This window comes from Mastigoproctus giganteus, chromosome 1 (assembly GCF_048544385.1).
Source record: "Mastigoproctus giganteus isolate SK-2022 chromosome 1, ASM4854438v1, whole genome shotgun sequence".
Lineage (NCBI taxonomy): Eukaryota > Metazoa > Arthropoda > Arachnida > Uropygi > Thelyphonidae > Mastigoproctus > Mastigoproctus giganteus.
Window position 1 is genome coordinate 196,827,045 of NC_143575.1, and position 17,306 is coordinate 196,844,350.

General features: G+C 33.9%; 1 protein-coding gene across 2 annotated transcripts in view; it reads right to left on the bottom strand.

Moving 5' to 3' along the window:
* Positions 1 to 1,510: 1,510 nt before the first annotated feature.
* The window catches only part of LOC150091430 (AFG1-like ATPase), a 185,816-nt gene continuing 170,020 nt past the window's right edge, over positions 1,511 to 17,306 (bottom strand). The window contains exons 12-13 of one of the 2 annotated variants that reach the window (XM_090383864.1): positions 13,460 to 13,582; positions 1,511 to 1,940 (exon numbers count right to left, since the gene is read on the bottom strand). In XM_090383864.1, coding sequence (XP_090239990.1) covers positions 1,824 to 1,940; positions 13,460 to 13,582 — 240 coding nt within the window. In that variant the 3' untranslated portion in view covers positions 1,511 to 1,823. Of the gene's footprint in view, positions 1,941 to 13,455; positions 13,583 to 17,306 lie in introns of both variants that reach the window. The other variant, XM_090383871.1, reaches the window with a different exon arrangement.

Sequence of the window (17,306 nt, forward strand, 5' to 3'; positions counted from 1 at the left end):
TTTTTTAAGGGTACAGCCACTGTCATGTCATTGTGATAAGTGTTTCTTATGAAATCTGAATGCACCATTACTCTATCTTTGAGATCCAGACAAAGAGCAATGTAACATATTGGTACAACTCAATTCCAAAATAAGAGTTCCAGAGGTGCTTTCAAACTTGGCAGGAGCATTAAGATCACTGTGCTCATTCTGGAGGAGGGCACAATTTGAGTGAAGACATGTTTAATTAGCTTATGTGATAATATCTTTTCCTGATAAGATCATGGTTCACTGAAATAAACCAAATTTTTTATAAAAATATTTTAATTACATATATTGCAACACAAATTCACAAGTGCTTACTAAACAAAATGTCAGCATAAAAGAAAGCCTTTCCTCACCATACAATACCAAAAACACACTGCTGCATTAAAGGAAACAACAAGAGATTACAAAAAAAAAAAAAAAAAGAGCAGCTTACAAAATTAGGACTAATTATGACAATACCTAATATATTTTTTTTTTTTGTAGTTGTTGGCGCATCGGCTTCTGTGGCCAAAATGCACCTCCCAAGATTTTTGCAGCACTTTGATCCAAGCCCAAGGTGGCATTTGAACCCACAACCTTTGGGTTGCCAGGCAGGCACTTTACCCACCCAGCTAGCCCGGTCGGCACAATACCTAATAACTAAAACTTCTCTGAGAATTAACATTGGTGACTTGTGCTTATTATACAACCAATTTTGTTTTGTTAAAGCAAATAAGAATGCAATTTTTTTTTTGTAGTCGATATTATGAGTACTATAAAAAAGAAGTATTATATTCATAATGGCAGTTAGTTATAGAAAACATAAATAATGGCTCTCATAATGTTTATAACTGACTGCCCCTAAATATTTCTTGCTTTTCTTTTTCTTTTTAACAGTTAACAATACTGTAAGCATTCATATTAGCAATAGTTATTTTCAAAGAAGAAAAAAAAAGTTTTTAAATTATATCATTCACCCATTTTTCGAATCTTCATATATCACTCCCTCACAAAGATGTAAATCTCCAACTTTCTCTCTCTCTCTGTTATAATAGAATAGATAGTGTGAATTTCTCTGAATGATTAATTGGTAAACAGTGATAGGAGAATGTCACATAACATGATTAACAAAGTCACAACTTTGTCTAAATGCATTCTGCTATGGTGTGTTATTTACAATAAACAAATACTTGAGCATGGTTCACTGAAATAAACCAAAGAACACAGCTTTTAATTAATTTATTTTTTTGCATAGTCTCTACAGATAAAATTTTTTTATTATTATCAGTGTGGGCATCCTCCCCTCCCTGCACTCAGTGAAAGGTTAATTAAGAAACCTGTACTGCCCAATTTTTACCTGATGTTGAGCTTGTAAAAGGATGTATACTTGCTATTTATGAATGTTAAGCATGTTTATTTATTTTATATATTACTATATTGTTTATATTACAATATTTTTATACATTTTAACAAACATTTGTGATAATGCCATTGGCATCCACCCTCTTACACTGTTAGTTTTTAAATATACTCACATTTATATACATCTCTCTCATGACAGTCCAACATACTTTATGCCATGTACTTGTACAATATCAGTAATTTTGATACTAGATAAGATGAGTGATCTGTAGTGTTGTGAATATATTCATTTTCTCGAAATTAAAATTTTCTTTCAGTTTTGAAATTATAAAAAACAGTACAACTGCATTTAAGTATATAAAAATTTAAAGTCCATTTTCTACTATGTACTGTTTAATACATCTAAAACTAACACAACCTATGTCACATGACTTGCTCCCTATTTTCAACAAGTATCAAAGAAAACGCCGTTGCCAATATTCTTCAGTCTGCATCTCAGCTAATCGTGATACTGTACGATCAAAGGCAAATATCTCTTCTTCACCACTAAATATAGAAGCTTTTGCATTGTCCTAACAACAAAAAAATCTTTTATAAATTTTAATATATTGTACTTTAAAATTTAACGTTACAATAATGATGCCAATGTACCAACAAAGTTTGTCTAGAACATTCAACTATGTAGTAATGATGCAAATGCACTAACTAATGTCATATATTTTACTTTAAAATTTAATTAAATAATGAAATTCTTAATTCATAATAATCAGGATATAAAATAAGTCTGGTACCACAGGCAATTGTTTCATTTGTTATGAAAACATTAAACATGAATTTCACTCATATAAAGATTGGTAGCACAAGCAGCAAGGGTCAAGGGATCCAAATTTATTACGCTTTAAACTGCATGCATTTCCTGGCTTTTGTGAGAAGAGAGGGTTAACACACATTTATTTTCACATCTCAAAATTCTTAGCCATAGTGAAGTATTATATTTATATTACAAATCTTGAATATTCTTCCTGCATTGAAAAAAAAAAAAAAAAGCTTATCTAGGATTTTTCTGTGCAGATTTCTATTTGGATTTTCTGATAGATATAAATTGATTCTAACTGCTTCAAGAAAGCTACTATTGCAGATTTTTCCCTCTCCAGAAATGTTGAGTCAAAGGTTTGTTCATAACAATGGTCCTGTCTAGACTTGTCAAGAGCATTTTCAAAGCCTCATCAGAAAAAAGATATGAACTCAGTTTTTGTTTTCTCACCCGGCTGATTATTTTATTATACTCTGTTAAAATGCCAAGAATAAATTGTTATAATTTGTTATATTTCAAGCTTTCTTGTGCACTTGTCAATTCTAAAACCAAGAACATACATCAATTCTTTATTCTTTCATAACAGCACTGGTAGGTGTTCACACTGAAATGGGCAGAACTGATGCTGCAAATCATGTTTCATCATCTATTTTTTTTTTTTTTTAAATCTTAAATGAGGCCGAGAAGTGCTGAAAACTTGTGCATAAAAAATATCAAATTTGAATATAATGCATATCATAATTTTTTGAAATTTGTGCTATCTCAGCTATGAAAACCATCATTTTTCAATGAGAACTTGTGCGCCATGTAGTCACATGTAGCAATAAAGTACTTCCTCATCTCTTGTTTTAGACTCTCCACTACTTGGCAGAAGAAACGTCAATGATTAAGACTTGTCAAGAGCATTTCCAAAGCCTCTTCAGAAAAAAAATATGAACTCAGTTTTTGTTTTATCACTTGGCTGAACATTTTATCATACTCTGTATTGCTATCAGGGACTGTTAAAATGCCAAGGATAAATTGAGACATTCTAAGACAGAATCATCCTTCTAGTTAAGTCTGCTACAAGGTGTGACAATTGAATAATGAGACTGTTGCAATAAAATAAATATAATAAAATATTTTGTAACTAATAAGTTATCCCCTTCAAAATAATTGCCTTGGGCTTACACATACTGTTCCATACATTTCTTCCAAGCACGGAAACATTTCTGGAAGTAGCCTTCTGCAAGTCCTTTTAATACTTCACAATTATTTTTTTCTGAATATTGCCAATGGACAGAAAATGGGTTTCCTTAAGTAAACTTTTCAGTTTAGGGAAGAGAAAAAAGTCACAAGGGGCTAGGTCTGGTGAGTACATGGATTTGTTTTTTGGCCAGAAATTTGCGAACAGAGAACGCTGTCTTGATGGAGAATTCAACTATCCTTCCACAATTCAGGTCTCTTCCTTCGAATTTTTAAACACAGCCTTGTCAAAACTTCAGTGTAGTATGTTTGACTGACAGTCTGATTGGTGGGATGTATTTGGCCACAATAATTCCTTTAATATCGAAAAGACAAGAAGCACAGTTTTCATTTTTGATTTTGACATTCTTGCATTTTTTGGTCTGGGGGATTCTTTTGTCTTCTATTGCATTGACTGTTTTTTAGTTTCTGGGCCATACAGAAACAGCTAACTTTCATTGAAAGTAATTAGTCCTTGAGGTTATCACAGACATTCTCTCAAATATGTCAGACATGCTGTACTTGCATCTGGGAGTCTAAAATGCTGACGGAACTGATATTCGAGTGACATTCAAGTCAAGTAGACCCAATTTCGGCGAAGTCCGGACAGTCTGTGACAAGCAAATCCTCTGCTTGCACCTTCATGATGGTGGGACTGTTAGTAATCCTGGGTATAACCTCCATGCGCAAGCACACTGTGGGTGGCCACCCAGGTATGAACCAAAGTAAGCAGGGGTTGAGGTGTGCACCCACCCCACATGGAGGAATGCCGCCCCTCTGTATTACCATGCAAAACTAGGTGGTAGATGACTCTCATCAACCAGTGCAATACCACCACTTTGTTCATTGGAGGCTTGAAGTGGTGGAACCCATGTTCAGTCTCCAGAGCTAAGTTCTGGTCAACTCTTCCCCATCTCTTCCATCATGCAGTATGACTGATGACTTTTGAGGTTATGATGAACATAATGGCGAGACCCAATCTTCCTTACATTTCGAGGGTACAGCTCTAAAATGGTGTTCATACACTGGCTGTTAGTTAGTACACTGGACTGAACCTATTGGTAACTCTTTAGAGGCTTCCAGATCAGTAGTGTATAATCTTGCTGCCTCTACTCTGCCAGACAGTGACTGGAGGGAGTCAGAGTAGTGTGTATGCGGGACGGGGGCATTGTCGAGGCCACGTTATGTCAAAGATCTGGGTATATTCTTACCATGTGTACGCCATATCCAAAAATTTCATTACTTCATATAGCATGTCCCCCCCCCCCACTTTTTCTTACTATTGAATACACCATGAATTGTCAAACTAATAGAGTAAGCTTATCTGCAAAAAGAACTAAACCTCCCAAACACTTCCTAGTTCATTTCACAAATATATGTGGTCTCAATTCTAATCTCAACGATGTCCATTTCCACTTGCAGTCTGCCAAACCCCATGTACTTTTTCTCACAGAATCTCAGTTATTGGTAGATTCAACTACTGCTCATCTCAGTTGCCTGAATTTTATTCACTGTATGATTCCTTTCGCCTCAAAGGTGGTACTTGTGCATATGTCCGTTCCGATATTTCCTGTCAGAGAATTGGTAATTTGGAATCTCCTCTCTTCGATCTTCTCTGGCTTAAAATCTCTCTACCTCATTGTGCCAAATTCATCTGTTGTCTCTACCGTTCTCCCAACTCCACTAATCACTTGGAGCTCTTTGACTTCCTCTCTTTGCAACTTGACTTTCTCCAGTCCAACTTTCCTAACAGTGAGGTAATTTTCCTTGGTGATTTTAATGTTCACAACTCCAGCTGGCTTCTGTTTTCTAGTCACATCGACACAGCTGGTCGAGATGCTGAGGCTTTTTCAATTTCTAATGACCACGCACAGATTGTTCATTTACCTACAAGAATACCAGACAATCCTAACCATACAGCCAACACACTTGATCTTTTTCTCACAAACAACCCTTCTAAGTACACGGTCGAAGTGAGTGGTCCTTTAGGTACCTCAGATCACAACTTGGTGATTGTCTCTTCTCCAGTGGAGCCTTTATCTCATAGCTATTCCCAACCTCGTATTGTTTGGCATTATAAGAATGCAAAATGGGATGACCTGCGAGATTTCTTTTCCTTGGTCGGATTACTGTTTCAAAACTTCTGATGTCAACGTTTGCTCAGATCGTGTCAGTGAAATTATTATTGATATATATATATTTTTTTTACTTTTATCATTATTATTTTTTTAAATTTTTTATTTTTTTATTATTATTATTATTTTTTTATTTATTATTATTATTTTTTTTTTATTAATTTATTTATTTTTTAGGTCCTAGCCACTGAAATCCCAGGAAACTAGGTGGCAGGACCTGCCGGAGCAACTCGTCATGATGCTGGACACCCGGCTAGCCTCCACGTGGCAAGGTATAGGCAACGTCGGGCCCCACCAGGGGCCAGGCGGCCAATAAGCCGGACAAACAATGGGCACAACAGATCACACTGCACAGACATGACCCACACACTTTCAAGTCTCTGGCTTGAGTGTACTGTCCTCGATACAGCGAACATACGCGGAGATGGGAGAAATCCCAGGCGCCGTTTGACACGAACATACTTATACCTTATATATTCTTGTAGTAATGGAATCCTTTATTCCACACTCCACTTTAAAATCTCGTCCTTTATCTAAACCTTGGTTTTCCAATAAATGTGCTAAGGCTGTTCAAGAGAAGAATGTTGCACATCATAATTGGCTTTTTCCAATACTTCAGTTTCATTTTCTGCCTACACCAAAGTGTGCAACAATTGTAAAGCAGTCATTAATTAGTCCAAACTAGATTTGAATAGGCTAAGAGTAGAAAATTTGCTTCTTGCCCTACCGGTAGCCGAGCATTCTGGTCTCTTGCCAAACCTATTGGCCGCAACTTTTGCTAATCTCTGCTCCAACCTCTGTCAAAACCAGATGGTTCTGTTGTCACTTCAGCCAAGGATAAAGCTGACCTGCTAGCATCCCATTTTTCTTACAACTCATGTATTAATGATCTTGGTAAAACACCTCCCAACATTCCTAGCATGCTCCATTCAATGCCTCCTGTGGTCTTCTGTCAAAAGTATGTCGGAAGGATTTTGATGAATCTCGATGCTAAGAAATCTCCAGGTCCTGATGGTATTTCTCCACTTGTTCTCAAAACCTGTGCTCCTGAACTTACTCCTGTTCTTTGCCGCCTTTTTTCATTTTCTTATTTAAAAGGTGTTTTTCCTTCTACTTGGAAATTTGCTCTAGCCAGCCAATTCCTAAAAAAGGGTGACAAATCCCTCCCATCCAATTATTGTCCCATCGAAATTACTTCTACTCTTTCTAAAGAAATCAATTAACTGCCAACTTTTAAACTACCTAGAAACCTTCCGTCTGATAAACAATCGCCAGTATGGATTCCGTCAGTGTCGATCCACTGGTGATATTCTGGCTTATGTTACCCATTTACGGACAAATTTAAAGGAAAAGTTTGGTGAAACACAAGCAGTTGCTCTTGACATCTCAAAGGCTTTTGATCATGTTTGGCATAAAGGTCTTCTAAACAAGCTTCCATCTTATGGTTTTGCCAACTGTTTTTTGTAATTGGTTATCCAGTTTTCTCTCTGATCGCTCACTGAGTGTGATGGTAGATGGCTCTCTGTCTTCTAACTTCTCCACTAATGCTGGTGTCCCCCACGGTTCAGTTCTTTCCCCCACTCTTTTCCTCTTGTATCTTAATGACCTTCTTCCATTGACTGGAAATCCTATCCATCGTTTTGCCGATGATAGCACATTGCATTCTACTTTCCATTTTCAAAAACCTTGCTCGGCTCAGTCAGCTTCAATTTCTCGAATATCCACTACCAATTCCTTAAATTCTTATCTCCAGTAATTCTCCAGTGGGGCAAAGACAACTTAGTTAATTTCAATCCTTCTAAAACTCAGTCTTGTTTTATATCTTGCAAAAAGGATTCTTCTGCTCCTATGCTTATCTTTGGTGACACTCTGATTTCTAGGCAAAATGATATATCTTTTTTGGGGATTACCCTGACTTCTAATCTTTCTTGGCACAAGCACATTATAAATATTGCTTCCTCTGCATCTAAAAAACTTGGTTTTCTGTTTCGCTCTCGGTGTTACTTTTCTTCCAAACAGCTGCTCACTCTGTACAAATTGCAAATCCGTCCCACCATGGAATATTGTTCCCACATCTGGGGCAGTGTGCCCCAAAAACCTCTCTCAGGCTTCTAGATTCCATTCAGAACAGGGCAGTTAGGTTAATTAATGACTCCTCTCTAACAGAGTCTCTCCACTCTCTGTCTCATAGATGCACTGTTTCTGCTGCATGCCTTTTCTACAGATACTTCCATGGGCACTGTTCTTCTGAATTCTAGCTTCTGGCTTCTATAATTCCTGCTCTCTCTTTCAAAACAGTCCGAACACATGCCACCAACAGCCATTTAATGTCCAACTTCAAACTCACAGAACCAACTTTTCTTCTTCCTCGTTTATTCATTCAATTGCTGTTTTCTGGAGCAACCTTCTTTCATACATATTTCCTGAAAATTACAGTCTACAGAAGTTTAAGTCTAATGTCAACAAATATCTTCTTTTGTCTTCTCAACCTCCAACCCAAACATGGTACTAAGTACAATAGGTTCTAATACCTCTTGTGTTTGGGGTTTTTCAAAAAAAAAAAAATTACCGCACTCAAAGTCTGGATCAAACTTGGAGTATTCTCATTCTTTGATCTTCATTCAAAATTTTTGGCCCCAGCTTGATACACACTTTTCTCATATCTAAATTTTCAGTTAAAATTTGCCTAACTGTTTCTTTGTCTATATTGAGTTCTGATGCAACCATTCTAATTTTTAAACAGTTATCACTTCTAATCAGTGTCCTTACCTAGTCCACATTTTCATCAGGTTTCATGGATACTGGAAGGCCTGGCTGTTCATTATTTTTCATATTCTCTCTTCCTTCTAAAAATCTTTTATGCTATTGAAACATGCAAGCTCTTGACATAGTATTTTCCCCATAAACTTGGTGTAACAACTCCAAACTTTGTTGGTGTTTCCTTTAGTTTTGTTAAAAATTTAAAGTTGATTTATTGTTCAATTCTTTTGTCTGTCATTTTTCTGGCAAATTGAAAAACCATAAGGTAATGAAAACCTGTCTCACTGCAAAGCAAATGAATGGGCTGGAATGTGATTTGGCAGATAACCAGAAATGGGTTCATGGTCAACTGGGATGGTTTTGTTTCATAGGTGGCACTTGGTGTGCAGTGGTTGCATACACAGTCTCATTGTTTAATAGCTACACCTCATATGTTAATTAACTTCCAAAATTGAAGTGGAATATTTTAAAACTGCTGGTATAAATTTTCACAAAACATGCTTCAACATATCTAGAAGTAATGACCTAAGTACATGGATGTGAAGAATGCTTTACTGAAGTATGATTTACATGAACTAGATAGTATGAACCAGAGCTGTAATGCTCAATAATTCATATTCATATTGAGCTGTAATGCTCAATACGTTCTACATTGATATGAATATTTGTAAAATAATAAGAGAAGTTTACCTCAATATAGTACATAGAAGTAGAACACTTCCGTATGATACTCTCCAGAAATTAAAACAAAAAAACTGAAAAACTTACATTAGAGTAACAAATAATTTAAAAAATAATTAAAAATCAATTTAACACAATAAAACTCAATTTAATACAATTAAAAATAAGAAAATTAATTAAAAGAATTTAAAGAAAAAATTGTAAAACGAAAAATCGTTTTGCAATTGTTCTACGTTATGGAAATGTTCTACGTGCTATATTGAGGTAAACTTCTCTTATTATTTTACAAAAAGATTTACATGAACATATTTGGATTTTCAAAAATTAGTATAACATTTAAAAGCTACAAGTAAATTGCTTTATTCAAGCCAGAAGAGAGGAACATGCCTAGAATTATCAGTTTGATTAGGATTACTTTTATCAAAAATTTGTGATTTAGACATTCTTTTTTCTTGAGTTCATCAATTTGTTTTCTTTCAAAACTTTGATCATGAACTGAATATGAGTCAGCATTACTCACTAGTTACTGTGTGTTGTATTTTTCATTTGGTAACCTTGTAAGAGTGCACACATATCCTTTCTCACCACTTCTAAATTCTTCCTTAAATGGACTTGTGAAAAGTTGCGATGTTCTACCCAGTTTTAGTTACACATTTAACGAAAGACAGCCACACAAGCCTCAAAACCTATCTTTTTTTTTAGCACTTCTTCCCAGACAGTTAAAAATTTCACCAAATATTCATCCACTTTCATAGGAGGTCATGCAGCTCGTTTTCATGCATAGCTTAAACTGCTAAAAGTAATTTCAGAAACTATTGCAGTAAAAGTTTGACCATATTTAGGAATCAAGAAAATTTTTCATATTTTTAAACATTGATTAATGGATAATGCAGGAATGTTATTTTTAAGGATCGCCCGTTAGGTGACCCTCAAGCTGCCAGGTTAATACTATTGCTATTCCAGTTTTTATGCCTACCATAGCAAGGTCCATTGTCAAAGCTAAGTGCTACACAGTTTTTAAAAGGAACTGCATGCTTTCAGATTGTTCAGAAGAAGATGCCCAATATTCAGATTGTTCAGAAGAAGATGCCCAATAAGCTGTTTTTAAAAAAAGAAAATTTGGCAATTTGTTTTTTTGTTTTTTTTTTATTACAAAAGGTCACCACAATAGGGAAAAGCTTGGAAAATCAAAAATAACTCATTTTAAGAGCCATCATTACATCTTCTTTCCCTATCTGTGCAATTTCACTAATAATGCCAGTGTTTTTATTCTTCCACAAGTGTATTTTTTTTATTTCACTATCATGAAACATATTTCTGAGCAATGTGTTTGCATGATCAGAACAACTCAGGGGATGATTATGTTTCTATGACAAAAGACTAAAAATTTGGCACATATGACACCATCATCACTATGAAATACTAGACCTCTTTTCTGCATGTCTTTCTATGCAGAAAATTGCAATCTACTCTGCAAATATAGAAAGAATTACAAAAGAGAGGGCTGAGAAAAAAAAGAGAAATGCAAAAAGAGTTGGAAGCTATGTTACTCTGACCAAAAACTCTTTACAACTCACTTAGCCTTTTACACTCATGAGTTTCTTCAGTTTTACTCTGCATACTTCTGGTTATTATTTTTAATATTTAAATTTTAATTTGTTATAATAACCCTGTTCTATTTAATTTTTTTTTTTTTTTTTTCCCAAGGTAAACACTGTGTGGTAGAGATGCAGAGAGGGTCACCACATTTAGTAACTATTTTCATTTTAAAACTTCTTAGCTACTGTAGTGAAATGCTGCCATACTTATATTAGAAGCAGAAATGCATGGACTTCACAGGTTCCAAAATTCCTATGTTTTTCAATTACACATTCTTTTACTGCATTTTCACTTGAAAATGTAATTTCATTTTGAATTTTTTTGAGATAATGAAACTTGTTTTTGGTCTTCTGAAGTGTTCCTTCATTATTTTCTGAATCATCGAAGTCAGCAAATAATCCAATAGCTTTTTAAAACATTTATAAATTTCTGTGAAATTCCACCATCTAAACAACTGAAAAAATTATTACTTTAAGAATGTTAACTCAGTGTTCTCTTTCCACTTGTAATTGGAGCTGTAACAATCTATTTATCATACTTGAAGACCGAAGTCTCTTAGAGATTCTTCTTTCCACTTTACAAAGCATTCGATATGATCAGAGAATTTTAGTTTGAGAGGTGTGAATCCAATCATCATCTCATTCACAGTTAAACCAAATAGGTACCTACAATTAAGCACCAAAAACTTGTCTGATGTTATAGAGAAAACTCTTTTAATTTCTTTTCCATTTTTATATTTTTTGGATAATCTATCACTCTGTTTCTCTTGGGTCCTCTTGAAGTAACAATACCAATAAATTTTGTTGTAAGCAGAGAAGGCCAAGTGGATGAATCACCACCACCATCATCAGCCATTTTAAATCCACTGCAGGATGACGGCCTCTGTAACAACTTTCAAGTTCCTTCTGTTTTGTGCAATGGACAACCATTTACTACCCACGAACTCATGAATTTCATCTGTCGATCTCCACTGTTGTCTTCCAGGTTATTTTCTGTTATTTTCTTAGTCCATCTGTCATCATGTCTTCGAGCTATGTTTCCTGCCAAAGACCATTTTAGTTCTTTAGTTTTGATAAGAATGTCCTTTACTTGAGTTTGCTGCCTAATCCATGTGTTTCTTATCTAACAATTTGATTCCTAATATAATTCATTCCATTCTTTGCTGTGTAGTTTTCAGTTTCTCTTTCATTCTTTTGGTGAGTGCTCAAGTTTCATTTCCATAAGTCATGGTGGGGAGTATACATTGGTTCATTATTTTACATTTGATACAAATTGGGATATTGCTCCTCAGTACGTGACTTTTTTTTCTGAATGCTATCCACCCAAAATTTATTCTTCTCTTGACTTCCGGCCATTTATCATTATTACAGCTAATGACTTGTCCCAGATATGGATATGGCTCCACTTTTTCAATTAATTCTCCTTCAATCATTATATCCCTTTCTGTGGCATACTTGTTCATCATTACTTTTGTTTTAGCCATATTCATCTTTAGTCCGAAATCCTTACTAACTCTGCATAACTGATTAACATTTTCCTCTAATTCTTTGGGATCATGGCTTATGATCACAATGTCATCTGCAAATCGTAAATGGTTTAGGTAATCTCCATTCACATTGACTCCTTTCTGTGACCACTAATCTTCTGAAAGCTTCCTCAAGGGCAGCAGTAAACAACTTTGGAAATATTGTGCCTCCTTGTAAATTCCTTTCTCAATTTTAAATTTGCTACGTCTTTGTCTAGTCTAATAAAGGAGATAGCATTCTCATATATTTTCTTCAAAATCATAATATATGGGGTATCTATGCCTTGTCTTTCCAGTGCCAAAAACATTGTCTTATGCTGTATGGAGTCAAATGCCTTTTCATAATCCACAAACTCGAGGCCTAATGGTGTTTTATATTCATTTACTTTCTCCATTAGCTGGGATATTACATGAAGGTGATCCATAGTTGAGAATCCTGTCCTAAAGCCAGCTTGCTCTTTTGGTTGATTCTCATCAAGTATTCTTTCTAATCTGTTAGTTCACCCTTGTGAACAACTTTTAGATGTGGGATAACAAGCTAATTGGTCTATAATTTCCAATTTCTGATTTATCTCCTTTCTCCTTTTTAGCAGTCTTTTGTTTTTTTGCAGTCTTCTTCCTTACAAATTGTTTTGAGATGAAACCTTGTGTCTAGATAACTTTTTCATATTTGGAGAAGAGAGGACCAGTCTATTCTGCGAATATAAAATTTTAATCAGTGAAGTAGGAGAGGGTGGGAAAAATGATAGTGGGATCAAAAATTAACCATAAAAACAAAGATTAAGATTCTAGTTTATAACAACGTATAGAAATGTGATGAATATAATACCATTGAAATTATATTTTTACTCCTTGACACAAAAAAGAAAACATGAACCATAAAGGAATACACATTGTACATACAGCAGTGATTCTATCCTAAAATGTCAAAATTGAGGTGAATACTGGGCACAAACTGTCCCTACTGTTACCCAAAAGGTTCCAGCTATGCAAGCCCTGAAAAACCCCCGTCTACTGACTTTATCTTATCTCTCCCATCCCCACAGATTGTGGTTACTTTAGTTTTGCAGTAGAATAGAACTACAAAACTAATATATTGACAATCTCTTTCTTTCTTTCTTTCTTTCTTTATTCTCTATAATAATTTCCTCTGTAATTTATTTGCATTTTATTTTGAATATTAGTTAAAAAGAAACAAAAATTCTTTTTTTTTTTTCCTAATTTTGAAATCTTGAAATTTTGTGCTGGATTCTTTGACCCTTTAATATTACTCCCATAATATTACTATTAATTCTATACATCTAAATAAATCTGATATTAGGATATTCTAAATATTTTAAGCGACATACATACACTATCATGTGTAATTCCAAGGTCATCCATCAGCTTCCTGTTCTCGTCTTCCAAAGCAACAGTATCTTCAACAGCTACAAACAGTTTTTTTGGTAATGCATCAGCTGAACACAGAATGCGTACCTAAACCAAAGAATACATTTTAAAAAATGTGTGCTGGATAAACCTTTTCAATGCTATATTAAATATTTAGAAAGAAAAAAATTTGACAAATATCTAGGATTCTGAGGGCAGCTTAAATGCCTTGAAATTCATGCCAGCTTTGTTTTCCAGAGCACATATTTCTGATCTTTTCGCTTTTAAAAAAATCTATACAACTATATGGGTAACATATATTTTCAAAGTATGTAAATAAAATTCTAGGATGTATTCTAGGGCCCCCGTCCCACAAAAAAAAAAAAATAATAATATTTTTCTGTGTCTGATTATGAATGATACTGTATGTATTTTTAAAAAACAGTATGTTCTGAATGGTAAAAAAATAATAAAAACACATATAAGAATAAGGAGAAACACACATTGTAAAATGTTTATTATATTCCCAGAATTTTTTTTGCAGATACTTTTAAAACCTTGTATATTCATATACACATGCAGGTAGTCCCCTCTATTTATGATATTTTGATTAACATTATTTCACTGCAATGGCACCAATATTTTATAACAGTTTTCTATGAGTTGCAAGTCTCCCCCACCCCCCAATTACATTATGAAAATTGAGGTATGTGCCAGAATAGTTTTTATCTGTGTAGTGAGATGATTACCTCGGCTTGTTGTGTCACCATTGTGGAATAAGCGTGTACCAATTCTCTGCCAGGTTGTTTGTTACTCATTGTGATAGCCAATATACAAATTATATCCAAATTGCTTAAAATCCTGAAACTATGTGTAGAAAATGGCAAGAAAATAGTGACATGTATACTAGTGAAAAATATCGTAGTAAGAAATCTCTTTAGCAGTGAAATTACAAATTTCCAAAAAAACTGGGTGTGGCAGAATATTTCATGGTTGTAGATTGAGCACTTACCAAATTATGATTTATACAACTGCCAAAATTAAACAATGTGACCCATGGTGGCATCATTCAAGTGCTGCCTGAATTATGAAAGGATGAGGCCAGCAGTTAGAAACAATCAGAAACATAAAGCTTGTGGACTGAAAATAATAAATCCTAAATGATAACAATTTAATTACAGAATTTGATGGCTTTACTACACTATAAACCAGATAAACACTGGTGCAGACAGTGGTGGTAGTAGTAGTAGAAGAAGCTAGGAGTAGAATGGTCCATACTGAAATTTCACTGATGTACCTCATTCAAATAAAAGCAAATTAGAGGTCCTTGGGCTTGCAACATTTTGACATTTGTTTCCTTACTGTTATGTCAGACAGGGATTGCAAAAATAAACTGGTAGTAGGTCAAATTATGGGCAAACAGTATCTCACAGAATGCCTCCTCTGTTTATACCAATTACTTCAATGAAAAAATATTTTGATTCATGCCAGGCTTTCCAGGAACATGTTACTCTCATATATACATTTATAATGTATACAGTATTTAAAAAGTAAATGAAAAAAATTCAAGATGTATTCTAGGGTTCAAAATAAGAAAACATCATATAAAAAGATGTCTGATTCTGAATTGAGCTATGGCTATTTGAATTTTAAGAAATGGCTCTGGGTTTTGAATGGTAGAAAATAAAAATAATAAAATGAAAACAAAAAAGTAAGAATAATCAGATATGTATTAAATTTTTTTATTCATGCTGGGTATATGTCTGTTTATTCTTATTTATTTTAATTATAATTTTTATCCTCAAAACTTCATAGCCATTTTTTAAAATTCCAACAGCCACAGCTCCATAAGCATTCAGAATATAATGCATGTTGGTATGATTAACAAGCATCAAATTCTAATTAATTTTAATACAGTCAGTCCTCGTATAGCACGATAGTTGTGTTCCTAGAAACCCTCGTGCAATGCAAAATCGTGCAATATAAACAACAGGCCCTATGGAAAAAATAGGGTTAGGTGCCGACCACCCAAGATTGAACACACATTTGTAACCAAAACATTACCAAAAACAATAAATTATTGTAATAAAATATGATAAATATTTTATTGCGTAATAAAATATTGCTAATGCTTTTGCTTCCATTGTAAGAAAAAATTGATTTTTGTTTGATTTTCTATCCAAACAGATGACAGCCGTTCCATCTCTTTCAATTCTTTGTGTCTTAATCTAATGGATTTTAATTACACTTTGAGTTGTTCCTGCTATGAAAGTTGTTTTTATTTTCTCTGCATTCTTTGTAATTCTCGGCATTACCTCATTTAGGCCTGTAGCACGTGCAATATCACATAGTCTTTCATATGAGGCCACTACAAATTTTCCCGGGTAAGAATTTTTGACCCAGTCCGCCTCTATTTATCGATATTGCTTTTCTTTTTCTCTCTGAATCAGTAGTGTCTTCATCACGACGCTTCCTTTTCACACCTTTTAAGTATTTTACTCATTTTTAGGGAATAAAGCCCAATTAAGAATAAAGCCCAATTACAAAATGAGGAGGCACACTTGATACACATAGACAAAGCTGGGCACGTGTAGCAACTGAATAAACAACACCGTAAAGGCAGAGACACACTATTAACACCTCACTGGCTCACATTTTACTAAAGCAAATTTCTGGGGGTTACTACCATAAAACAATAAAAACAATTTCCAGTCGCGTTCTTTCTAGTGGAATCTGTTATAAACTCGATCTAATTGCATTTGCGATTATACTGATAGCTGGAATTGTGTTGGTTTTTAAGTTATTATGGTGAAATGTGTTTCCCCTTCACTGATATAAAAAACATAAATACAATTTTAGAATCTTCTCTTCATTCCTATTGTGTTGCATTCAGTTGGGGGGGGGGGTGATTCCACGTCCAACTGCCATTTCTTGTAAACACAAAGGCAAATCGTGCATAAGCGAATTTAGTTCGTGTTATATATGATATCGTTCCCCTATTTATAAATCGTGTATGATCGAATTTGTGTAGTGTAAATACATGTTATACGAGGACTGACTGTACTGTCATTTTTGACCTGGGAATACATCCCAAAAAATTTTTTCACATATGGGGCTCCTGCCAAAACGAATGCCTACAAAATTTTTTTCTGACTCACATGATGTTGCATACAAAATGTTATTGTCAGGAAAAAAATTAAAACATTATTGCCAATAACCTGTTGACTATTTCTGTTGCAATTTGGGGCATGACCACTAACAGGTTAAAATAATAAATTTGCAAGTTAACTAAAGTCTTGAAAATAGTCCCAATGCTATGTATGATTAATATGATTAAGTTATGCATATTTAAAATTATATCTGCTCCACAAAATTATGTAAATTTGTTTTTAAATTAAAAAAATTATATAAAGTAAATTGATTTTATTAAAATAAATTAAATAAAGTAAATTGATTTTATTAAAATAAAATTATTAATATCAATTTAATTAAATAAAATTTTAAAACATTAAATAAAAATTAAAAACAATCAAGAGTGACTTTTAGAGGACTATATATGATTTGAATGTTTTTAGTCATTCAAATCATATATTTTTTGCATGATATTTCAAAAATAATAGTTTACAGGGCCATATCATTTTAGAAATCTGTCTATATGTGAATAATATAGGGAGTGGACAAATAATGGAAATACCTGTGATAAGAGTTACAGATATACACTAATATGGTGTTGGAACACCCTTTGCTTTTAAAATAACTTGCATTCTACGTAGAATAGATTCAAATAAATCTTGAACTGTATTAAGAGGAATAGTGGATCATTCTGCATAGA